General features: G+C 41.9%; 2 protein-coding genes across 5 annotated transcripts in view; both read left to right on the forward strand.

The window, feature by feature from the left end:
* The window catches only part of ARHGAP24 (Rho GTPase activating protein 24), a 1,092,414-nt gene that overhangs the window by 478,240 nt on the left and 588,207 nt on the right, over positions 1–25,967 (forward strand). The window lies entirely within an intron of this gene.
* LOC142468472 (uncharacterized) lies at positions 19,819–23,008 on the forward strand. Its single transcript, XM_075575082.1, has 5 exons — positions 19,819–19,891; positions 20,243–20,548; positions 21,944–22,021; positions 22,387–22,957; positions 22,999–23,008. The coding sequence occupies exons 2-5, from the start codon at positions 20,272–20,274 to the stop codon at positions 23,006–23,008; spliced, it is 936 nt and encodes a 311-aa protein (XP_075431197.1). The 5' UTR covers positions 19,819–19,891; positions 20,243–20,271.

The raw sequence follows: 25,967 nt of genomic DNA on the forward strand, positions 1-25,967 counted from the left end.
ATTATTATTTACTGGGAGACACTCCTAGTCAGAAAAAACATCTAAATAAATGTACATTAGGAGTTATAATTGTTTTAAATCCCCAAAATTAGTTCACGCTTGAAGAACACACTTATGAAGTTTAAAAAGCTCTGTATACTAGAATTTAATCTATAAATAACCCTAGCGTTGGTCCCTTAAAACCTATCATGAAGCCACGTTTAAACATACAGTCTTGAGTCTGGGTTCTTGCGAGCTGTTTCTAATTAATGGTACCCTTTTCATGCAAGATAAAAAACCACATTGTTCATTGTTTGTGTTTAAATACTGTATGCTTAGTTATAATCCTCCCATTCATAACTGAATGACTATCACTATACAATAGCAAAATGCTAGTTTTAATTAAGAAAAAAGGCTAAAATGAAAATGAAGTATCTTACTTTATATAAAATATATGCAGAGCTAAAATATAAGGGCATAATATGTTTGAAAGCTGAAATGAGCAGAGTTTTGACAGCACAGAGCAGCTGCACCTGGATCTTGGTAAAGCCATGGCTCTAGTGATGAATTATGTAGACTATGCAAATAAGCAATTTTGATTGAAAATGTAATTCTTTGATTGTCATTCTACTCACTGGAGATCAGCTACAACAAAAAGTATTACAATTCTTCTCAAGCCATCATTTTTTTCTTCTAGATAGGTTGGGACACGTATCACGGCAAACAGAGGCATTTCCATATTGTAACAATGCTAGAAAAAGACACTAGGAGCAATCCAAGACAACAAATTGTTTTGTACGGTTTTTAACATTTGAATACAGTATTGAGGCAGGGGGTCGCTGAATCCCGTTAATTTGCTGGTAGACAAGACCCTAAAAGATTCTTTATGGGTTCATCCCATTACATGGTATGTGTTCAGCAGAAAAACGCATTATATAGATCAAACCAATGGACCAAAACCTGTTGTAGTAAAGGATCAGATAGGACCTCTACGCATGAAACAACTATATAATATCCCTGTACAAACAGTATCTTACTATATACTAAGTTGCAACTTAATTATGTTTAATGTTATGTTTATGTTATGTTTAACCCCACCCTATCCCTTTCTGTACCCCCTTCCTCCTGAAAACGCAATAAAACACAACAAACAGTCTAAAAATGTGTAGTATAGATAAAATAGGATAATATAAAGGTGATTGTGTAAAAGCCCTATTTTGGGGTCTGAGTAGGAGGAAAGTCAAGACTTACATACTCTAACATCACGTTATTGGAAGAGAACACAACATTATGCCACAATAATGTTATGTTAAATCTATGAAATGAAGTCTGGGTGTTGGTTTTTCAAATTATTCGCTTTGTGGCTCCCAGTTATGTCAAGGAACATACTGTCCATCCCTGTTTTAGGTAACATAATTTTATGTTCCCTGACTTAAAGAAGCTTTAATGTTTCTAGGGCTATGTGTCTCCAACCCGGCTTAATACTATATTTCTAATATGCTCATTTTTGTGTTATTTGTTCCATCCTACATATTGTAAAATGCAGGACCATTTTCTCATGCTTATTTCTAATTCTTGGGGACCGCTCTATTGTATTGAGTAACAAAGGGTATAAAGTTATCATCATTACTCCATTTATATTGGTTTGTATTTAATCAGTTCTTTTCTATCACGTTGCTTAGATCTTTCCTGTACTCTTTCTACCAAATTGGGATCATATTTTCTCTTTAAAAATCTTTTTCATTTTTTTGCCTGTGCATTAAAAGTGTGGTCTTGCGAAATGTTCCTTCTTAGAGGGTAATTCTATATAGTCTGATGCTGCCGTTCGACCAAAAATCCCCATTGATTTCGGATTAAAATTTTCATTGCAAACAGCCCCAAAGAGCCACAAGGCCCTAAGTCTTTTGAATTGTCATTAGGAAATATTTTTTATCCATTGTGGATTACAGAATAATTTTTGCTGTCCACAGATTTTTGAAAGTTTTTGTGTGTATACACCTGTTGGTCTTACTATTTGTGGAGTAAAACTAAAATTGAGTTGAAGTGAAGTACTGAATACAATTATCTATTGAGTTAAAATGTTATTTCCGTAGAAGGAGGATGCCATCTACATAGCATTGCAAAAGTACCAGTTTTTCCCCAGATGGATTGTTCAGCCAGATATATTGATCTTCCCATTTATTTAGGAACAAGGAATAACATTTGTTTTGAAACTATAAATAATTTTTTTATTTATTTGTTTTGATATATATATATATATATATATATATATATATATATATATATATATATATATATATATACACACACATATATATATATATATATATATATATATCACATGGAAATATTACTGTATGCTCATTTGCATGTCTTAGGTTTGCAGCCCTGCCTTTCACCGTTATCACCCAGCATACAGTGCTTTCATTGCAGCAAGGGATTCTGGGAAGTGACATGCAAATAAGGACACAGTGCCACCTTTCGCTTCAAAACCATATAACATGGTCCCCTATAAGCTTAAGCTTGCTGCATGGTCACAGCTTTGAGCACAGCCAGGGTTAAGATGCATAGCCAGTAAAACCACCCACAGACAGCTGTTTCGACCTTAATGGGTCTCTTCAGTGTGGGGTTCGTTATACTGGCTTTGCAAAATGAAGATTAGGATAGGTTTCACATCACTTACTTAAGTTATGGTGGGTAAAAAAAGTGCCAAAAAGCCTCCACAGTAAACCATATAGCAAATGGAAAAATGTATATATATATATATATATATATATATATATATATATATATATATATATATATATATATATATATTCACATATACACACATACACACATACACACATACACACATACACACACATATATATATATATATATATATATATATATATATATATATATATATATATATATAATACACACACACACACACACACACACACGCACACGCACACACACAAGCAAATATGCAAATACAACTGTATGCTCATCTGCATGTCTTAGGCAGGTCTGCAACCCCGCCTTTCCCCATTATCACCCAGCACACAGCACTTCCACTGCAGCAAGGGATTCTGGGAAATGACATGCAAATGAGCACTCAGTGCCACTTTTTGCTTCAAAAACCATTTTTAACATGGTTCCCTATAGGCTTAAGCTTGCTGCATGGTCACAGCTTTGAGCACAGCCAGGGTTATATATATATATATTATTTTTTTTGTTTAAAGAATATAAAGTAGCCTCACAACCCATGTTGTGATCGTAGTACATGTACAGTGAGGTACATCCCATGTGCAGCTTCCAGTACGTGCGTTGTGTGTCTTTTACATTTATAACATACTTTTATAAATACAAATCAGTATAGAATGACAATCATGACAATGAGGGTAGTAATTTGATCCCCAATATTATTGGTTTTCCGGGTGGGTTATACGAGTCTTTGTGGATTTTAGGCAAGAAGTACTGTAACTGATTGATTTTTCTACTAAACTAACATTTGTAATTCTGATTTGTTTAGAATGTCTGCAGCGACCCAACAGTTAGAGGCTGTAGTTCTACAATTGTCTAGCGCTTATACATGTCTCAAAGCCCATCAGAGGAGAGGCAAGACTTTGGATTTAATGCTAGTATTGACAAAACAGGTTTCCTCAACACGAACTCCTAATCAGGCAGTAAAAATTCCAGGGATTTCATCTAAGCATGCGTATCATGATATTTTCTATTGTGTCATTTTAACCAGCTAGAAAAAACAGAAAATGTCAACTTTCTTTTTCTATTAGTGAAAACCACAGCCCAGTTATGGTAGTAATTCCAAATGTTCCCACACCTGTGCTTTCTATCTAGAGATTGGGTTCATGAAGAATATGCAGAAGAGATACTTCCATATGTCGCTGCTTTTCAGGAAGCACAAAAGCCTTATGACATTTCATATAATTACTTATAGTTCACTCGCGGCTCTGTTCTCTTTATATCATGTCCCTAATCTGCCTAAGATAGATTTCCTTGGAGAGGGGATGTATTTATGTTGTATACTGGGTGGCTCATTTATATATTCATATACTGTAGTTGTATAATACATGGTGGCATGTGAAATAATAATCTGTGCAGTTTTAAAATAGAAAATGCCTTGACTGTGCAGATTAAATCACTAATAATCAAAGTACATTACAGAAGATAAAACCCATCTGAGTCTTTATAATGATTTTCTTTTACTTAAGTTGATTTATTTAAAGTAGAATAACTTTCCTGAAAATAAATTTACCAGTCATCATAATTTAAGACAAAACATATGAATTTATGTTTATTTTTTTTTTTTTATAACTTGAGTTTTATTGGAAAAGGCATACAAAATGTACAGTACAGAATATGGGTTTAAAATGGCAACTTGTGTACAGTACATTGGATGTACATAAAACAATGTAGATCATTCAGGCTTATTGGTGTAGATGGTGTAATCATGTGGTTTTTCGGTCCCTACTCGGCCACATGATGTATGAATAAATCATATAGTAAGAGCAATAATAAAAATAATAACCAGGATTAAATTACAATGGAAATATGTATATACATATATAAAATAAAATACGTAAATAATAAAAAAAAAAAAAAAAAAAAAAAAAACTCGGGGGGGGGGGGGGAGAGAGGGTGTGGGAAGGGGGGAAGTTGTGGGGGGAAAGGGGGGGAAGGGACGGAGATCTAGTCCTCGGGTTGATCTTGAGGTCATATTGGGAGTCTAGTCCCTCTTCGTTAGTTGCGTGTTCGTTTGTCTATGTTGACTCCCCCAGAGGAGAACGCATCTGGTAATATTAATGCCAAATTGTGGTACTCTCAATCCCCGGGATAACTGTCTGTGCCAGCCAAGGCGTCCAGACTTTTAGAAAATTGTCGCCAGTGTCGTTAACTAAACTGGTTAACTTATCCATCTGGCAGATGAACCAAATGCGATTTCGAATCTTTGGGATGTTTGGTATATCAGGGCGTTTCCACAGTGCTGCGATCTCGCATCTCGTTGCGAGTGCAAAATGTGCTATTAGCTTGGAATTTGCTTTTGATAGGCCCGGCAGCGGTCTGTTTAGCAAGAACAGCCACGGGTCAGGGGGAATTGTGAGGTCAAAAACCCTCTGGATCCAATTTCTGATTTCGTCCCAAATCGGGAGTATTTTTGGGCAAGACCACAGCATGTGTAACAAATCTGCTGATCCGCCACACTGCTTGGGGCATAGTGGGGAGGATCCCTGTATGTATTTAGATAAATTCAGTGGGGTGAGGTACCACCTCATGATGACCTTATATGCGTTCTCCTTTAGGGTGGTACATATGGAGCTTTTGGCGGAGGCCAAGTAGATAGCGCTCCATTCCTCCTCCTCTAGGGTTTCCCCTAGGTCTGTTTCCCACTTAGTCCTATATGTGGGGATTTGTTTTTCAGGGTCAGCAGAACCGATTACCTCCCCGTATATTGTCGATATAAGTCCTTTTGTGTCAGAGTTAGCCCGACAGAGCTTTTCGAATTTTGTCAAAGGGGGGTATGGGGCGTATTTGTTGTAAAATGCTCTGGCCTGGAGGTATTTAAAGAATTCAGAGTGAGGTATTTCTTTTTCTAATCTTAATTGATCAAAGGTCTTGATTTTCTGGTTGTCTCCTTCCAGGTCTTTTATTCGTGAATAGCCTTTTTGTTTCCAAATCGGGATACTAGACCCCACCATGCCGGGTGCGAACGCTGGGTTATTCCAAATGGGGGACATCATCGAATGTTTTGATGTCAGGGAATTCTTAAATTTAGTCGTCTCCCAAATCGATAAAGAGTTGGTCATTGAGGTGAGCGGCATCTCTCTGCGATTAAACGCTGTTTTCGGTAACCAAATCAGGCCACTAAGCTCCTTTGGGGAGCAAGCGGCGTTTTCTAAATCTACCCATCGTTTCAATTGGGGCTTAGAGTGCCATTGAACAATTTGGCTTAATTGGGCCGCTTTATAGTATGTTAATAGACAGGGTACCGCCAAACCGCCAGCCGCAACAGGTCTTTTCATATTGGAGCGATTGACTCTCGATTTTTTCCTACCCCAGATAAATTTATAGATTTCTGTTTGGAGCGAGAGTATATCTGTTGTTTTAAGTGGCACAGGGAGTGTCTGAAAGAGGTATAGGATACGTGGCAGTAGGTTCATCTTGACACTATGTATCCTACCGATCCATGATATCCTCTTGGAGGACCATCTATTTAGATCTTTTTTAAGAGTCCGAATTAGTTGGGGATAATTTGCGCTATAGATGAGGTTGGCCTCTCTGGTGATGTGGATTCCTAAGTACTTTATGTGTTTCTGTTGCCAGTTGAACTGGAAGTTTAACCTCAACAGCTTTTCTGTGTGACTAGGGAGGTTAATATTGAGTGCTTCCGATTTGGATTGGTTAATTTTAAAGCCAGATATCTTTGAAAATCTGCTCAAGAGGTCAAATAGGTTGGGTAATGTGGTAAGGGGTTTTGTTATGATTAATAGGATATCGTCTGCATACAGGGCCGCTTTGTGTGATTGCGAGTAAGCGTTTAACCCTGCGATATCCGGGTTAGCTCGTATTCTAGCAGCTAGCGGTTCGATACAGAGGGCGAATAGAAGGGGAGATAACGGGCATCCTTGACGAGTGCCACTTTTGATTTGAAATGAAGGTGAAGGGAAGCCCTGATGTATCACCCTAGCTGTCGGGTTTGAGTATAACGACATAATCGCCCTACTCATCTGATCCCCGAAGCCAAATGCTGCGAGCGTTTTTTGTAAGTATGGCCAGTCTATCCTATCGAATGCTTTTTCAGCGTCCAGACTTAACAACATGCTTTGGGTGTTATCCTGATGTAACCCCTCTGACACTCAACGAGCAGGAACTTGCTTTGATCGCCTTCAGTACTACACCCATACCCATTTGATTTTTATATTATTTTTTCAGTTTAATTTGACAATTGTTGTTATTGTTTGTGATCATATGGACACAATTTAATATAAAGGTGTTTTCTTACCATTACCTCATTGACTGCGCTTTCAAATATTTTTTATCCTTTGTATCACTTTATCAGGGACTGGGGTTCCTTGTTTAGGAAGCTGCGTTATCATTTGGGTTTTGGTTTTTCAACACATTTATCAATATATTTTTGTTGCCAGACCTTACATGCTCCGGATTGGTTCATGTCACATGATATATTGTATATTCCTTTAATTTATCTAGTCCTTTATTTCAAGTTGCATCTCCATTTGGCGCACCCACAATTCTTTTTCTTTTTTGCTTTTGTATGAGGAAATGTTTGGTTTAGTCTGGGGCAGCCAGTATGGGGGCCCCAGCAAGCGCAGTTTTCAGTGCCTGGAAAGCAGTTTCAAAGGCAGGAGTCCAGGTGATAAGCACAGGCAGTTGCTTCTTAGTCAAATCAGTCAGGGGTTTGTCCATGGCGCTGTACTGTGGGACAAACTTGGGACAAACTTCCTATAGTACCCTGCGGTGCCCAAAAATGCCATGACCTGTTTCTTGTGTTTTGGAACAGGCCACTGAACTATGGCTTCTACCTTGGCTGGCTCTGGTTTGAGGTGCCCTCCACCCACCCTATGCCCTAAGTACAGGACCTCTGCCATCCCTACCATACACTTAGTGGGTTTCAAGGTAAGCCCAGCCTCCCTGATCCTATCCAGCACCGCAGCTACATGTCCTAAGTGGGAGTCCCAGGAATTACTGAAGATAGCGATGTCATCTAAGTAGGCCCTGGCATAGCTCTGCATCCCTTCCAGTAACCTATTGACCAGGCGTTGGAAGGTAGCCGGGGCATTCTTCATCCCAAATGGCATCACCAAAAACTCATAGAGGCCACTTGGAGTGATGAATGCTGACTTCTCGCTAGCCTCCAGGGTCAGTGGGATTTGCCAATAGCCTTTGATCAAATCCATAGTGGTCAGATACTTTGCCCCCGCGAGTTGATCCAGTAACTCATCCATGCTGGGCATGGGGTAGGCATCTGACACCGTCCCAGCATTGAGCAAGCGGTAGTCCACACAAAACTGGTGGTCTTGTCCTTCTTAGGGACTAGAACTACCGGGCTAGCCCAAGGACTCTGGGATGGAGTAATTACCCCTAGGGTCAGCATCTCCTCTATCTCCCTTTCCATACTGGTCTTGACCTCTGCTGACACTCTATAAGCGTGCTTATGCAGAGGCTGCAGATCCCCTGTGTGCACTGGGTGTTTTGTGAGATGTGTGGTCCCTGGCATGTCAGTGAAGAGGGCCCTAAACTTAGCTAGCATGTCCCTGGCTTCTACCTGCTGCCTAGCACTCAACTGTGCCCCTATCTCTACCTGCTCCACAGTGTTTCCCTGCCTAGCCTCCCCTAGGAGATCAGGCAGAGCATTGCTCGCCGGATCTTCCAGCAGTGGGCTACAAATGGCCATTACTGCTCCCATACTCGGTGCTCTGTATTCTTTCAGCGTAATGACGTGATATGTCTTATGCCTCTCAGGCTCTACCTGTACAACGTAGTTGTACTCATTCACCTTTCGGGTAACCGAGTACGGTCCAGACCAGGCAGCCATCAACTTGTTCTCCAGAGTGGGTTTGAGAACAAGCACCTGCTGTCCTGGGATGAATTTCCTGCTATGGGCATTCCGGTCATACCATTGCTTTTGCTTGGTCTGAGCGGCCCTGAGGTGGTCCTGGGTCACCCCCATGAGCATCTCTAACCGGTCTCGGAGGTCTACTACATACTGGATCACTGAAGCATCAGTAGCAGTAGCCTCCCCTTCCCATCCCTCACGGAATAGGTCCAGAGGTCCACGTACCCTGCGGCCATACAGTAGCTCGACGGGGGAGAAGCCTCTAGATTCCTGCGGTACCTCTCGGTAGGCAGACAGCAAGTGCTGTAAATGAATCTCACAGTCTTTCCCCTCCGCCTCTATAAAGGTCTGAAGCATCTGCTTCAGGGTACCGTTAAACCTCTCACATAATCCGTTGGTCTGGGGATGGTAAGGGGTAGTGCGCCGGTGCTGTACACCGCATGCATCCCAGAGACAATGTAACAGTTCATTCATGAATTGCGACCCCTGATCGGTTAGGATCTCACTAGGGAAACCTACCCTAGAAAAAATGTTCAGCAAAGCTGCTGCCACTGTCTTGGCATCTATGGTGCCAAGCGCTACCGCCTCAGGGTACCGGGTGGCAAAATCCACCACCGTGAGGATATAGTGCTTCCCTGACCTGCTAGGAATCATAAGGGGTCCTACATGGTCCATCGCTACTTTCTGGAAGGGTTCCCCTATTATCAGTAGGAGTTTCAGGGGTGCCTTCACACGGTCGCCCGCCTTACCCACTCGCTGGCAGGCATCACAAGAGTGGCAGAAATTGCCCACATCTCGAGATGCCCCCGGCCAGTAGTAACGCTGTAATAACCAGGCTCGCGTTTTGTTGACCCCCTGATGTCCCGCTAACGGAATAGAGTGCTCAGTGCCTTCCCCTGCCTGAGATTCGGACGCCCGAAGTCTCACGCTGGCCAGGGTAGGGTCTGTCTTTACTGCCTCCCTAAACTGGGCTCCTAATTCTGGCCACCCCCCAGTCATGTCATTGTCCGGAGAATGGGGAAGGGTGAGGGGAAACAGTAAGTCAGTCTGTGGTTGCAACTGATCCTGGCTCACCTCCCCGGGCTCCTCTGCGCCCTCCCCATTAACGTTGGTCCCAATGGCTGGGGGACTGGCTCCACCGCCATTGCCGCTGTCTGGCCCCGGGTAACCGCCGCCAGTGCAGCGGGTTTGGGCACTCGGTCGTAGGTGCAGGTCATCGGACCCAGATCTTTGCCAAGAAGAACTTCAGCATCCAAACCAGGTAAAATCCCCACCTCCCGCACACCCTGGCATCCCCCCCAATCCAAAAAGATTCTGGCCACTTGCAGGAAATGTGGCTCTCCGTCAGCCACAGTGATCTGTATCCCAGGGCCTGGGAGCAATTCCTCTGGCCGGACCATATCAGGTCGGACCAGGGTCACTGCAGCTCCTGAATCCAGCAAGCCGACTGCTTGCCGGTCACCGACTGTGACCAGAGTGAGATGTCTACTCTGGCCGGCCGTCTGCTGCAGGTCCGCGCTGAGATGTCCTGGCTGTAGGCACCAATGAAACCGGGAAAGGCGTTGCATGGGACGTCTCGCTGGGAGTTGGTTCCATGACCGGTCCGGAGTCTTTGGTGGAAGCCACCCGCTTGCGGGCTACCGGCTTCGCAGCTGGGGTGCGTTGCCCCTGATGGGGTCCACCGGAACGCAGGGGTTCCGGGCAATCTGGTCTGATGTGACCAGGGCGGTTGCAGTTGTAGCACCGGCGCTTGTGCCGGAGCTCCCCCGCCTTTGGTGGACTGCTGCACGCAGACGGCCTCTGAATCCATTGGGGGGTATTGGCAGACTTTCTGACTGGTGCCGCCATCACCGCCGCCTTGGCTACTGCTTTGGTGGTCATCAGGGCTCGGCTGGCCACGTAGTCGTCTGCAAGCCTCGCCGCCTCCTGGTAAGTCTTGGGCTTCTTGTCGTACACCCAAGCCCTCACCGCCGGCGGGCACTGCTGCATGAGCTGCTCCTGAAAGATGAGGTCCAGCAGGCGTTGGTAAGTCCGCGCCTCATAGCCCTCCACCCAGTGTATCCCGTACAAAGCCATGCGGGTCACGTAGGTAACATAGGACTCCAGGGGCTGCCTCTATTCCTGCCGGAATTTACCCCGGTAGGCTTCAGGGGTAAAACCGTACTGAAACAGTAACAGTTCTTTCAGGTGGTCATAGTCATCAGCATACTCATCTGGAAGCGCCATCATCGTCTGCTTAGCCAAGCCGGACAGTAAGGGGTCCAAACGTGCAACCCTATGCTGGGGAAGCACTTTGTACCGCCGACACTGTGTCTCAAAGTTCTTTAGAAAACTGTCGATCCTGAGTACCTTCCACGAACTTGGTGAGACTGGCTGATCCAGTTTGAGTTCATCTTTGTTGAGTTGGACAGGGGGGCAATAAGCGGGTCTGTTCACTGCCATAGTGATAAACTGCAGCCACTCCTCCGGTGTCCCTCTGTCACCCCATGCAGTAATCAGTGCCAACATTTCAGGGGTGAACGGACTGGTAGCCGCAGCAACCAGTACCCCTCCTGTTGCACTGCTCCCGGGAGGTGCACTCGTTCCCTCCCCGAGATTCCGCGGCCCTGGCACTGGGTTCCTTCCCTGATCTCCGGGTGGCTGTATAAGGGTAAGCTGAGCCGTATCCTGAGGCTCTGCAAGCCGGGCTTCATAGTCACCGATTGCATCAACCATGTCTGTGACCTCCTGGTTCTCATAGGGCAGTCCATATTCACGGCACTTGTCCTTCAGCTGAGCTCGGGTCCTCATGTTGGATGAGCCTTCCGCCTCGCTCATGGTTCACGGTCGCAGCAGTGAGGAACTACTGTGTGTTCAATATCTTTAGTCCCAGGAACTCGCAATTACTCTCGAGTTCCCACTATATGACAGAGTCCCGCAGAACACTGTAATATAGGTTCAGTTCAATCCCGCCGCTGCCACCAGTTAATTATAGTGCTTGTCACGGTAGCTTATGACAAGATATAACGAACACCAAATATCTGGGTTGAACTGAACGAGGCTTAGATATAATAAAATATATTTATTCCTTAAAAAGGTGAACACAGCAATATAGTACAATTAACAGGCAAGAAGGTAACACTTACTTAGGGTTGGGGGATGGAGAAGTATCAGCTAGCAATTCTCCAGCAATCCGGTGACATTCCAGGTGGAATCAGAAGAACAACTAAAAACTGTAGGGTTGACACAGTTTATATACCTGTGTAACCCTATTCTTAACATTGAATACAGACTATTGGTGAACAATTATCTGTATCCAATCCCTTATGTGGAGGTTTGGAAGTCATCCCGAGTCGAGCAGTCGGTGTATTTTCACGCTAAGACGTTGGAGAATACAAGGGCACATTTTCACACAGTTTAAACCATGCCCCCCAGCCAGTTAGCCCTTGTGTACTGGGACTCTGAGGATCTTATTTCTCTAGCACCATAATTAAATCAGGGGCGACAACCAGTCTACCAAATGAAGTATCTGGCCAGAGCTTCATTGTTTGTAGGTGTAGATATACCACTTACAAACTACTCCAGTTTGATGCTCTCTGCCCTCAGGTAACAATTAGAGTGGCAGAGTCTGTTGATTAGTACTTGGTTCCTAGTGTAAACAATCAGGGCAGTTAACTTTTGATCACAGTGCTTATGCTCAATCATCCGGCTGCCCTTCATGACCTATTAGCATAGCAGATGGAGTCTGCATTTTCAGAGCAGATCCAAAATACCATACATATACACTTTAATATCTACACATATTAATAAGTTCCATTCTGGTGGGCTCAGTGGGTCGAAACTTGCCAGTTTTTAATGCCTACAGTGACTCCACATATTGGCCAAATTTCAACTCACTGTGACCTCCAGAACTGGAGATACAGAAATGCACTTTAAAACATTAAAATACAGGATTATAATGAAACATGGGAACAGGGGAACATACAGTTTCCTGACATGACAAGGTGTAAGCCACATTCCTGGACCGCAGTCCAGTTAACCCCTTGCCTCCCTGGTGAGGTCAGGGGGTGGCCATATGGGGTGCAACCCCTTTAATACCGGGCCAACCCCCCTCTCCCTCTACATTCATAAGTCTGCATACCACGTATTCTATTGTATTGTATGTCTTTATTTGTATAGCGCCATTAATGTACATAGCGCTTCACAGTAATAATACACGTGGTAATCATATAAATAACAAATAATAAATAGATATAAATAACAGGTCTTGGGAATAAGTGCTTCAAACAAACGTAACATTTAGGAAGAGGAGTCTCAGCTGCGAGGAGCTTACAATCTAACCACGTCAAGGTATAACCAAAATTAATGCAGGTCCTACACTGCACTATGAACCCTTCATTTTACCTCTGTATGAGAGGAAAGAATCATAGTAGATCCTGTTCTTTGCACCAAGTAAATATTATTATTGAAGTATTTAAACTTTATACTTATTACTTTATATGTTTTGTCAATTGGATGTAGCATTGGGCAACCCTGTCTTTTGATATGGCATGGGTATGTTTGTACTGTCAATGTGATGTTGTGGGACAGTAAGGTAATGTGTGGGTATTACTGTCACAGCTGCGGCAAGGTTGCTTTATATGGGGGGATAAAACCCTGTGAGTGGGAACGGTGTGATATTTGAGGCCTATGCGGGGCAGTTTGTTAGAGGGAGCTGTATCCTCAGTACCTGGCAGCAGGGCGGTACCTAGCCGGGGTCTGGGGGCCATAGCTGGGCGCTGTTAGTCTATCAAATGATTTGGGGACTCTAGCAGACTAAAGTGGTTGTTAAATGTTTGTGTATAACTTTATGGTTAATAAAGCTGTGTCCGTTTTAACTGTCAGCTCGGTTTCCGTGGTTATTTCACGTTAAGGGAAAAGTTCTTGTTAGATAGGGGGAGGAACGTTGAGGGAGGGGTTTTGGGGTGGGGGGGAACTCAAGGCTACCAGATTCCCAGGGCTGGGAAAGATTATTGTCACATTCATTTGAATTGAGCTGAACTCTTCCCCAGCACTGAGTAGCGGCTTCTCAGCACATTGAATAATGGCCCAAGTGAATAGAGTTGAAGCATACATTAACAACTACCTTGTTGAATTTTGAATAGAGGCCTCAGGCAAAGAAACCCTACTGTAACTACAGTACACCAGCATTTCGAGTGACAAGATTAAGAGAATTTAGCTACAGTAGCTAAATAATTATGTAGATGCCTGCATGCATGTTGGACTTTAAGGCACAGTTTCATTAATGGAAGGCTTTAATCATGGGGCTTCTATTTGAATTTAAGCCTCCAACTAATTTCTTCCCTGTGGAGCTGAATGTATTTAATGTACCATCCCAAAGCTGAATAAGAGCTTTATGTCAACTAATATTTATGTATATATTAATTTAGCATGGCTTTCAGTTTTAATTAATCTCTTAATAAGCTGAATTGTAGACTTTGTCATAATACTAGATTGCACTGGGAAATAAATCATTTTATAAGTGATCCAAAAATAAATAAAATAGAGAGGAACATGGGAATTTCCATTATATAAATGTGTACAGGCATGGCAGGGTCATCAGGTGATATGAATACTTAATTACATTTCAGTCAAATATACAGATGTAGCAAGGGTAGAATATCTCAGATTTTCCATAGCATTCAATGGCAGTGATATCCCAAATGCAGAATATCCAACATAACACAAAAGCTGGGGCAATAACCCCTGCTACATTGGTACTATAGTTTGAGTGTTTCTAATATCCTGCTTTTTGTGTATATTTTATTATTTTTCATTATGCTGTCTTTTGCACAATGGTATTTTATTGTTTACATTCTAGTTACCTAGCAACCATGCAGTGAATGCTTTCCGGCATCTTCCCAAAGGCGTTTTATGCAGGCTAAAATATTGATAGTGATTAAATAAACTTTATAGTTTGACTTAAAGTTGCAATCCCCTCCTCCAGAAGCCAATATGAGTTTAACTTGCCCCCTGAGCATGTCTTGCTCTTTAAAATAACACAAAATGCTATTGTTAAACAAACATGATTATCTTAATCTCTAGCATTTGATGGTAACATTTAGACTACACTGGGCTCTGGGGAGAACTTAATTGTAACCACCCAGACACTTAATATTTCAAACGCTTATATCTCCTGAACAAAGCATCAGGTTTAAAAATGAACCGCTTTGGAAAGGGCAAAGACTCTTACTGTAGGAATGTAAAAGAATGTCGATCAGTGCAGAACGCGGCTGGAAGTCTGCAGTTTCACTGGGCCCTTATTCAGTGTACCGAAGAGAATTGCTACCTGGACTGGAAGAGCTTTTACTCCCATTCGCTGTCGAGGAGCTGGAATCTCTTGGGGAAGAGGTCATTACAGCATATTGAATAAGGGCCTTGGTCTCATATTTACAATTCGTATTTCTACTTCTTGGACATTTCAAAAATAATATTTTTTTTCCCCCTGCTGTATTTAAGAACTATAGAACACAACTACCTTTTTTTTATTTTTTCCATAATATTGCACCAAATTTATCAAAATGAAAGGTCCCGTAGGATACAATGGGATTTTATGCTTTGATAAATGTGGTGCTCTAGTTTTGCCCCCCTTTTAAAGCTGGGAGACTATGATACATAACCCCCTTCCTATGTTGTATAAGCTGTAGACTGAGAGATGGGCCTTATCTTTTAGCTTTGTCCTGGATGTAAAACATTTCTGTCGCCACCCTGGTGTATTGGAAACTCATTTACAAAAGCACAGCATTGTCTATGTGTAGCCACCTCCAGCTCACATTGCAAAGCCAGTATAACCAGCCTCACACTGATGAGACACAAAAGGTTGAAACAACTGTCTTTGACTAGTTTTACTGGCTATGCACGTCTGTAACCCAGCATAAACTAGAAGGAAAAGGAAACCTAGTGAGTGAGCACTCAGTCACAAGAAGAGTAATGTGATTGTATTAAAAACATATTTATTGTCATCAAACGAATATAAAAAAAAGGGGTTTAAAATCCGACAGCATTTAACGTAACTCTAATCAAAATAACATTGCTGTATAAGCTCTGTTGATATTACATATGGGAGATTTGTGACAATTAGTCAGATTCTCATGCTGTGAATATCAGCCTAACAAGAATAAGGGGCTGGTATTAATCACTGCAGTATCTTAACTGCCTTAATGACCAATGGTATAAGTGGTACAATATACACCAAACTAGCTGAGGGCTTAAATATACCAAGGCTAGCCTGCTGATACCCTAACTAATGGTGAGTGCAGGTAAACCTCAATGGTTAAAAGAGGTAAATACGGCAAACTACACCTAGCAGAGAAAATCCCTTTGTGGGGGCACGTAACCACTATTCCATAGGTAGGGATATACTGTTGCAGAGGGTAAGTGTACGCAACAGTTAATGCATATTATGTTTTTAATACAATCACATTACTCTTCTTGTGACTGAGTGCTCACTCACTAGGTTTCCTTTTCCTTCTAGTTTATGCTATTGTACTCTACCTAGAGAGCACCTCACTCCTATACCTCTTAACTGTGCGGGGGCTCCCCTTTTGTGTGTAGTTACGTCTGTAACCCAGGCTGTGGTGAAAAGCTGTGTGCAACATCCTTTCCCCTATCCCTATGGGAAACAGCAGTTATTACGGTACGGGTGCTACCTGTAGGCGTACAGAAGGCCTGGGTCTACGCTCTTAGGGAGCCTTGGTTGAGTGTGTGTTCTGTATATCTCTAAATGGTGCAGTGCCTCCACTTATGAGGATTCTGGGTAATAGGATGGCTCCTCAAAGGAACTCGTATACCTAGGGTATACCCCAATAACACACTCACGATCAAATATAATATAACTCCTTTACTGTGGTCCCACAGAAGGCATAGAATAATATCCACAACACAAGGCACAGAAATAACAACAACAGTAATATAGTCCTGGGGTAGCTAGCCCCAATAGTACCTAGGATGCTCGGGCAACTGTAACCCAGTGTCCAGCAAGCAACTCCTCCTAGACTGTGTGTGTGAGGGCAGCACTACCCTCTCCCTTTGCATTGGTGCACAGTACCTTCCGGCTTAAGGTCCCAGCAAGGGCAAGAATATCAGCAGGGTTCCACACCATGGGGTCTCCAAAACAACAAACCCCTCATGCCTTAAGATCCGGATGATGGCTGATCCACATGCCACAGTGAGAAGCCTCCCTCTGCGTTCTGCTGTGCTGCGTCCCTAACAGGAGCTACCTATCCATAGGGACAGCCCTGTACACTTCTCTGCAGTGAGGGGAATCTATCTGGGGCCATGGGGCAGGTTTGAGCCTAGTCCGGGAGCTTGCCAGGCTCCCCGGACACTACCTTCCTCTTCCCTGGCTCCGGATACTCTGCCAAGGTCACCCCTGAACCACTGAAGCCAGCCCCTTCCTTCTGGCCGTGCCAACCCCATGATGGCCGCCACATTACACATTAGTGTCTGTAGGGCCATGCCAACCATAACATGGCTAACGCAATGCTGCAGTTTCACCTGCACTATGGAGCTGTTCTCCCCCCAGGAGTTAAGAAGGAGGATCCCTGCTACATGTGTAATGTGGTAGGCATAAGCTTATCGTGGTCCATGTTAAAATGGACATAAAGCAAAAGGCAATAAAGTGTGAGTGCTCATTTGCATGTCATTACCCAGAATCCCTGGCTGCAGTGGAAGCATTATGAATGTGCTCAAAAATTGTATTCTATTTGCGGTTGATGGTTTTTGTCACTTTTTTACTCGCCGTAACTTATTTTGTATCTGGTTGGCAACAGCTTTGACTAGAGATGGGCGTATTCGCCCAAATCCGTTTCCCAAATTTTTGCTGATCTTACCCCCAAAATCCGTTTGCAGTGCAAAATCCAAAAACGGATTTGAGCGGGTTCAATTTGCATGGATTAATCAAAATCCGTCATTGGATACAACCTGTGGAAGGATTTGTAGAATCCACTCCACGGATTCAGCAATCCGCTGGTGAATTCGTAAGAATCCATCAACGGATTGCTGAATCTGCGGATTGGATTCTACAAATCCGTCCACAGGTTGCGGAATCCACGGAGTGTATTGGCGATAATAATAAAAAATATGCAAAACGCGTACTGCCCTTTTTGACACTGATTTACTTAAATCCGCGGACCAAAGGAACCGGCCGATCCACTGCGGATCCAAATTCGCCAAACTAATGCGCCCATCTCTAGTATTGACAAACTTTGACATTGCCCCATTCACTGCCTATCAAAATCGAACTTTTCCCATAAGTTACATTGCTACTAGAAGTCTATTCATCAACGGGCCTGATTAACTTTACATGTAACAACTGTGGTGAAGGTGGAGTGAGAGAAGTTGGAGTGTTTTTATACTTATATATCATATCTTGAACCTTAGTGTCAGTGGATGATGTTTTGTGGTTTCAAATTATACATATTTAGGGTACCGTATGGTCAGAGTTAAATTTGAGACAGCTGTCTGTCTCCCAGGCTGAAGTGCTGTTTTACAGTTACTTTTGCAATTTTCATTAACTCTATGCTGATAGGAAATTATACATTTCCCATAATTAAAGGACCTCAATGCTGTCTGTACCGCTTGCCTCTGGGAGGAGGGAAGGGAGAGGGTAGGGGCGATATGATAGAAATGTTCAAATATATAAAGGGTTTCAACAAAGTACAGAGGGGAGGCATGTTTCAGAGAAACAGAAGTGCTAGAACAGGAAGTCAGTCTCCGAAGCTGGCGGGTGGCATCAGACTAAAGGGAAATGTAAGGAAGTCCTTCTTCCCAGAAAGGGTGGTGGATTTGCCAAATTGCCTCCCAACAGAGGTGATATACTGTAGGCTAATACAGTAAGGAAATGTAAAAATACTTGGGATAGACATAATGCCAATGATTAAATATGGTCTGAGGTTTTATCATAGAGAGGTAAATGGGCAGACTGGGTGAGCTAGAAGTGGTTCTCATCTTCAGTCAAATACTGTAGTTTATGTTTCTAAGGGATTTAATTTCATTTTCTATGTTCTTATGTCATTTTTGTATGTCATTTGGTCCTTCTCATGCACTACTTGAGAGAGCTATACTGAAAAAAAAATCTTATTTTCCATAATGATGGTCTCCTATTATCAAAGAATTCAGAACATAGGGCCTCATGCAGTAAGCGTCGATTATGTGAAATCGGCAATCTTACCGATTAGTCATGTTATTGGCGTTTTTTCCTCTCCGTATGCAGTAAGTGCCGAATACATTCAAAATCAACCCGAAAACAAATCCGCCCACTCTCACGATGATTAGCCGATCACACACAGGTGTATCGGCGTGCGTGGCGGGGTGCTGTTAGGTTGCCCAATCACAAATCTTGCTGAATCAGGCGAAACAAGCATGTTTTGGATTGCGCGCCATATTTAAAGGCAACGTGTACTGCTATTCATTCTCTGTGTTGTTGGGAGTGAGAGAGAGAGAGACGCACAGAGCTGGCTGTTTGAACATTTGCATATTGACTGAGAGACTTGTTGTGTATTGGGTGAGCTTTGTCCATTGTTGTTTTGTTTACATCTTTGTCTTGTTTTATATGTGGAAGTGTTTCGTGTGATTGGCTGTACATTTATTGTCTGTTTTTTGTGAGTGCTGGAAGTATGCCCGCAAAGCGTGGGAAGAGTGATGCTGGTGGGAGTGGGAGTGCTACTCGTGGGAGTACGCGTCGGAGTGAACGTACTGTTCAGGGGAGTGATGTTGCTGAGAGTGAGAGTGGTGTTGCAGGGAGTGGGAGTGCTGGTGCTGTGAGTGGTGTTGCTGGGAGTGGGAGTGCTGTTGCTGGGAGTGGGAGTGCTGTTGCTGGGAGTGGGAGTGCTGTTGCTGGGAGTGGGAGTGCTGTTGCTGGGAGTGGGAGTGCTGGTGCTGGGAGTGGGAGTGCTGTTGCTGGGAGTGGGAGTGCTGGTGCTGGGAGTGGGAGTGCTGTTGCTGGGAGTGGGAGTGCTGGTGCTGGGAGTGCTGGTGCTAGGAGTGTGAGTGCTGGTGCTAGGAGTGTGAGTGCTGGTGCTAGGAGTGTGAGTGCTGGTGCTAGGAGTGGGAGTGCTGGTGCTGGGAGTGCTGCTGGTGGCGCAGTTGCTGATGGGGTGGATGGTGGTGGCGTGCTTGCTGGTGGGCAGCTTTTGGAGGCTCTTCCATTGGAAGAAGGAGAGTCCAGTCAGCACCAGCCAAGCTCTGACCCTAAACCTGCTCGGAAGAAACGTGTGGAGAAGCCACGTAATCCTCGCTTCAATGACCAGGAAAATACAGCTCTTGTCACTGGCATTCTGGAGCACTATGACAGTATATATGGACATTTACTAGGTAAGTGTACATTTACATTTATTATTCAAATACATGTGATCCTAGGTCATCTGAGTTTTGTTCATATGCAAATATGGCTTCACAATATCTTTCTATGTTAATTAGTCTGGAAACACAGCTTTTTATCATGCCTTACAAGGACAACTAAACACAGGCGGTCAATTTGCCATAACTGCATACAATATGAATGCAACCTTGCTTACATGTATAGGTTTAGTAGTGAATGCTCATGTGCTTCACATATTACACATAAAACAGCATGTTTGCTATCTCTTGGAACAGCTAGCAGTGTAGGAAACTGGTGCTTCTATTATTAATCATTTACCTCATATATTTGATATGTTTTTCAAGGGCGGACAAGTTCAGCAAGCAGAAAAGAAATGTGGGACACAATAGTCATTGGTGTCAATGCGTGTGGGAATCATGTGAGGGACAAGCGGAATTGTCACAAGAGATTTGATGATATTAGGTCCAAATTGAAAAAGAAAATACAACACCAACGCGTGCATGCTACTGGCACTGGAGGTGGGCCCACACCACAACGTCTCATATTAAGTCCATTGGAGGAGCTGCTTCGGGCAAAATTACTTCCCGTCGTCGTGGAAGGCTTACCTGGTGACCGTGATATAGGAATTTACCCCTCACAATTTCCACCAGGTGAGAAATATTACTGTACTAGGCGTGTCGTTGCTTACAGTTATTTTGCATAGTTACACTGCTTTTTATACTGTCTTCACAATATAAGCATACCTGCATCTATATATGTATATGTCTGATTCTGTATACATATATATCTCAAAATAGACATATATGTTGTAGTCCTACTAAAAGCAGTAACTAATATAGCACGTGCCATTGCGTGCTCATTTACATGTGAATTCCCAAAATGCATTGCTGCAGTGGAAGCAATTGATGGTGGGCGAAGATGGGGAACAACAGGGTAGTACACATGTGTAACACATGTTAATGAGAAATTATTACTAGCTACAGGTACAGAACAGAAATATGTAGAATATTATTGTGTATTTTATTTATTTTACTCCGACAAACATGACATTACTGCCTATTTTAAGCATGCATCAAATATATTGCATGCAACGGCCTACAAACATCACTTGCACTAACACATCTATAGTTGTTAATGAAAAGGTCCATTTTTGCTTTAAGTCATATACAGACAGCATAATGAGGCACACGTATCATATTTTATGTCATTGTTTTCATAACTTAAAAACTGCACACGACTATTTAGCTCATCTACCATTGTGTTAAAGCAGCTGCAATTAATATCTCATCACAGCATACACTTCAACAGAGGGGGTGGGGTTCAGCACACACACTAATTACAGCCTCATTTTAGGGGCAACTTAGTTCACACCATTTTCACCTGTTTCAAGTAATTGAAAGGTGTGGCTGATTAGGCTTTTTGGGGAAGGGAATACCGTTCTTACAACCTCACTAGCACAACTGAAGTTAATCACACTCATTTGAAAGCTTCACTTTAGCTACTAAATGCCCCAACAACTCATTACTTATCAAACCGTACGTCACACATTAGTTCACTCATATCTATAGTTGAACTACTATCAACGACACATTATCACACACTGCATGTGTTGTCTTGTTTAGTCACAGCCACATTCATGTGTGCCACATCTTATATTAATGTACCACACATATCCTCTACCAAAAACAACACTTTTTGCAATATGACCACCTTCATGATAACCATTGTGAATGGTCATCTCATGATAGTTATGTACATTATGATACTGATATCACTACACAACATATGATTTTTATGTAAAAATTTAATGTATTTTTCCTCACGCATTACTGCAGAACCATAGTATGTTGTATGTTAGGGAACTCAAAACTTCTAAGTACACAGGCATGTACATTGTTATTACAACTATTTATGTTCACTTTCACACACACATTTTGGGTTAAGGAAATGATGCTGTTAGATACTCATAAATACAGAACATACAATAACTGTTTGTTCAATATTTACACATGTAAATGTAAAACTTATGTTATTGTTATATATAGTTGCCCCTGAAGGACATGTGTCACCTGAGACTGAACAAGTGTCTTCACCTGGGTCAGCCAGCTCAACACACCTAGAAGGTGAGTGTATCAGTTGGTGGCCATATAATATGTGCTCTTCTATATGTTATGTTGTCATGTTCATTATTTGTTTTGCACATCTTCTTTAAATAGGATTACTTAGTGTCAGTGAAAATGAAGTGTAAGGCAACTTGTATTGTGTTAGTGATGTTAACTATCATGTAGGAGTTGTGAGTTTACAGCAAGTTTTCATTCACTCATATTTCATACTGAGTCCAAACATTATTCTTAAGTCAAGGTAGTTTTTAATGTGAGGTTATAAAACGTATGGAAACATGTTAGTTGTTACTTATGACACAGTACAATTACATAGTAACACAGCAGAGATTAACATGACATTTAATAATTTGTACATTTATTTGTAGAACATGATGAAGAGGATTATGATGATGATGATGATGACGCCACCGCCATAGACACACAAATAGAAGCAAGTGACCATGAAGACGTTCCAATTGAAACTGTTTTACCGGCAAATCGTCCAGCAAATACGACATACGATGCAATTGTAGCTTCTGAGGGAAAAATTGTGGAAGCAGAAAATCGTCGCCATTCTGACTTCATGACAGTGCTGGAAAGGATGATTGCACTGCAGGAAGAAACAGTTTCACAATTGGCACATCTCCACAGAGTCTTCATTGAAGTGCCGAAAAAGTTGCAAAAAATCAACACCTCATTCGAAGCATTAGTTGTTCAGCAAACACAAGCTAATTACTGGAGAATGACTAATGTACCACAATTCAACACCTCCCAGCCAGGATCTGTTCATGCAGGTCAGTTTTCACCACATTCATCTGATATTCATTCATCAGGCCCAAATGTTACCGGTCAAGTAGCAGACATTGCTGTGCAGGTTCCTGATGACATCCTACCGCTGCCATCTGTACAAATTCAGCAGCAGACACCTACAAAGGAGCCCACAAAAACAAAACACAAGCAGTTACTACTGACCAGTTTTTGGTCAAAAACAACAAAAGACACACATGAAACAGACCAACCATCACTTGTGCAGTGTCTACCAACTTGCTCACATGTGTCAGTGGGCACAAGCCCTGTCCGTGAACAGTCACTACCCAAAAGCCCTGTAGGTGAGTCACTGGCCAAAAGCCCTGTAGGTGAATCGCTGCCCAAAAGCCCTGTAGGTGAATCACTGCCCAAAAGCCCTGTAGGTGAATCACTGCCCAAAAGCCCTGTAGGTGAATCACTGCCCAAAAGCCCTGTAGGTGAATCACTGCCCAAAAGCCCTGTAGGTGAGTCACTGGCCACAAGCCCCGTAGGTGAACAGTCACTGCCCAAAAGCCCTGTAGGTGAGTCACTGGCCACAAGCCCTGCCCGTGAAGTGCCAGAGGCCAGTCAAAGTGGCTCTGTTGTGCCTAAAGTTGGTGGCAAAAGAAAAAGGAAAATTCAAGAGACAACAAGCAGGCCTGTTACTCGCTCGCAAAAGGAACAAAAAAAATAAATGTTATAATTCAGAAAATATGTCTTTGGCCTTGTTTTGTTGACTTCAGATTATCTAATTACTATTGTATGTATGCTGAAGACTGTGTTGTTTCCAAACTTTCAAGTATGTTCTTGTACACGTGAAGTTTTGGAAATGTTAACACTCCTAATTAATGAATAGTGTTATAAATATTTATGTTTTAATCGTCTGTTCAGTAATGGTCCACCAGGAGCCAGTTGCTAAGTTTAGAGAAGCTGCCATTGACTTAGCAGCAAAACATTGCATTTGGGTGTGTTAATTGATGTAATCATTGCATGTGCATATTATTTTCATGCAATTACGAAAAGCACCTATTTAACTGCAAACATCTTTCTTGTACGTGTACAGCAGGATTTTGTGTTAAATATTACTTACCTTTGCTGGCCATTGTAATGTTGTCCTTTAATCATTTATGTGTTCTTGTTTCAAGAACATCTCTGAATTGATACTAATATATATGTAGTATGTATTGATATATGCACACACACACACACAGACACACACTGTGTGTGTGTGTGTGTGTGTGTGTGTGTGTATATATATAGTGCCATCTAAACTGGTATAGATGTATTTACAAAAAACATACACTTCATGCTTCCTTGTGAAAACACAGTATTTTAATAATACAGGCCTAATGTTTGACAACTATACTAAGTGTGAGCCTCTAACATTATTGGGCGCAAACAAATGTTTATTACTTAATTCACTCATGTTTATCACCATTTAAATAGGTTTCATACAAGGCCTACTTACTGCCATCAATATGTTGTGTGTACTCCAGCAATATTTAAAAAAAAAAAAAAAATTACTTTTTATATATATATATAATATATATATATATATAAAAAAAAAAAAAAATAATATTTTTTTATATATAATATATATATATATATATATATATATATATATATATATATATACATATACACATACACATACACATACACACAATATACATATAGTACAATATACACTTTATATATATATATATTTATGAGATAGATATATTTATATATATATATAGATACACACGTATTTAAACTCATGCAGACAGGGACTTAACCAGACTTTCAAATACACACAGAAATGTATGTGGGAAAAAAACATTTCATTTTGCAGGTGTGTGTATTTACTGATATGGCTGTCTAAGCACTATTTTCACACAGTGCTCTTTGTTATTTTTCAAGAAAACTCTATGTTACTGAATGAAAAGTGTACTAATGTTTTCAAAAACGAGATAAAAAAAGGATACATGTTTGTCCCACATGCGGCTATCACTAACCACAAATGTTCAAGCAATTATAACTAGAAATCCAATTGGCGTTTGAAATAAGGAGTTACAGTTTATACTTTTGTTGACCTTGAAAAGGAAACACAGCAATTTGTTAGCCACTGAGCAGTTTCATTTTGATGAGCAAAGAACAGATACCTGCACACATCTTTTGTGCTACTCTGCAATGGCTGATGAATTGGTGACAATTATGAATCCGAATTTAGGTTATAAATACATGATTTCAGAAGCTATTTTATCAATTTGCGGACATCAAGCAAGCACACGCCAAATCTATGATTTGATTCGAGCAAAATATCCTTATTACCAAAACCGTCGGCATGCGCGCAATTTTAATTCATCAATAAGATTCACTTTATCAACAAATGACTTTTTTGAACGTGTGCAGGATAAGCTAGAACACAACTATGGTTTCTGGAAGATTGCCAAAGAAAAACATTTCACCGTGAAAGAAGGCACATATATTGTGGTTAAAGGCATATTTATTCCTAATGCCAATAGCAATGGATCCGCTACTACTGTTCCGTGTGAATCGATAGCTGCTGCAATATCTGCACCCTCCATTCCTGAAACCCACATTGTACATGAACATAACTACTATGATTCTGTACCAAGCCTTTCAGCTGAAAATGCATTGGAATGGGTACCCGAAGAAATGAACATTCCTCCCGACCAATTGTTTGAAGAAAGCAGTGGCGATTCCTATGAGCGCTTCATGGAGGAGATGTGTTTCATACTGGATTCAGCGTTTGGGTCAAGCGTGGATGAAAATGCCTTGCATTTCTGGAGTGACCAGTTGCAGGCAGACGAAGAGTTAATTCTAGAAGAATGGTAAATATAACAATCGTTATGCGTTGACTCTGCGTTTACATTTTTTTTTTGTCTAACCACCATTTTCCCTTTCAATGCGTGGATACAGCGTAACATAGCAGACTGCATAACATGTAGCGATCACAAACAAATTGTTTCCGAATACAATATAGTAGAACCTGAAAGAGTAGTACACATTGCTGACGGAATAAATATACGTACTTTCCTATCACTTTAAACATATTAGCAACATTTTACCATAACTCTAACACATACCTGTTTTGTTATCATGCTACATCTACAACATTTAAAAGCGGGTCCACCACGTATGACGTGGGACCCTTGTCATGGCCCAAGGCGTCCTT

Source organism: Ascaphus truei, chromosome 1 (assembly GCF_040206685.1).
Source record: "Ascaphus truei isolate aAscTru1 chromosome 1, aAscTru1.hap1, whole genome shotgun sequence".
NCBI lineage: Eukaryota > Metazoa > Chordata > Amphibia > Anura > Ascaphidae > Ascaphus > Ascaphus truei.

Excerpts from the sequence above, each read along its gene's own strand:
- LOC142468472 (XM_075575082.1), top strand. The coding sequence starts at position 20,272 with ATGTGGGACACAATAGTCATTGGTGTCAATGCGTGTGGGAATCATGTG. Across the intron at positions 20,549-21,943 it reads CCCCTCACAATTTCCACCAG|TTGCCCCTGAAGGACATGTG; the intron begins GTGAGAAATATT and ends TGTTATATATAG. Across the intron at positions 22,022-22,386 it reads CAGCTCAACACACCTAGAAG|AACATGATGAAGAGGATTAT; the intron begins GTGAGTGTATCA and ends ATTTATTTGTAG.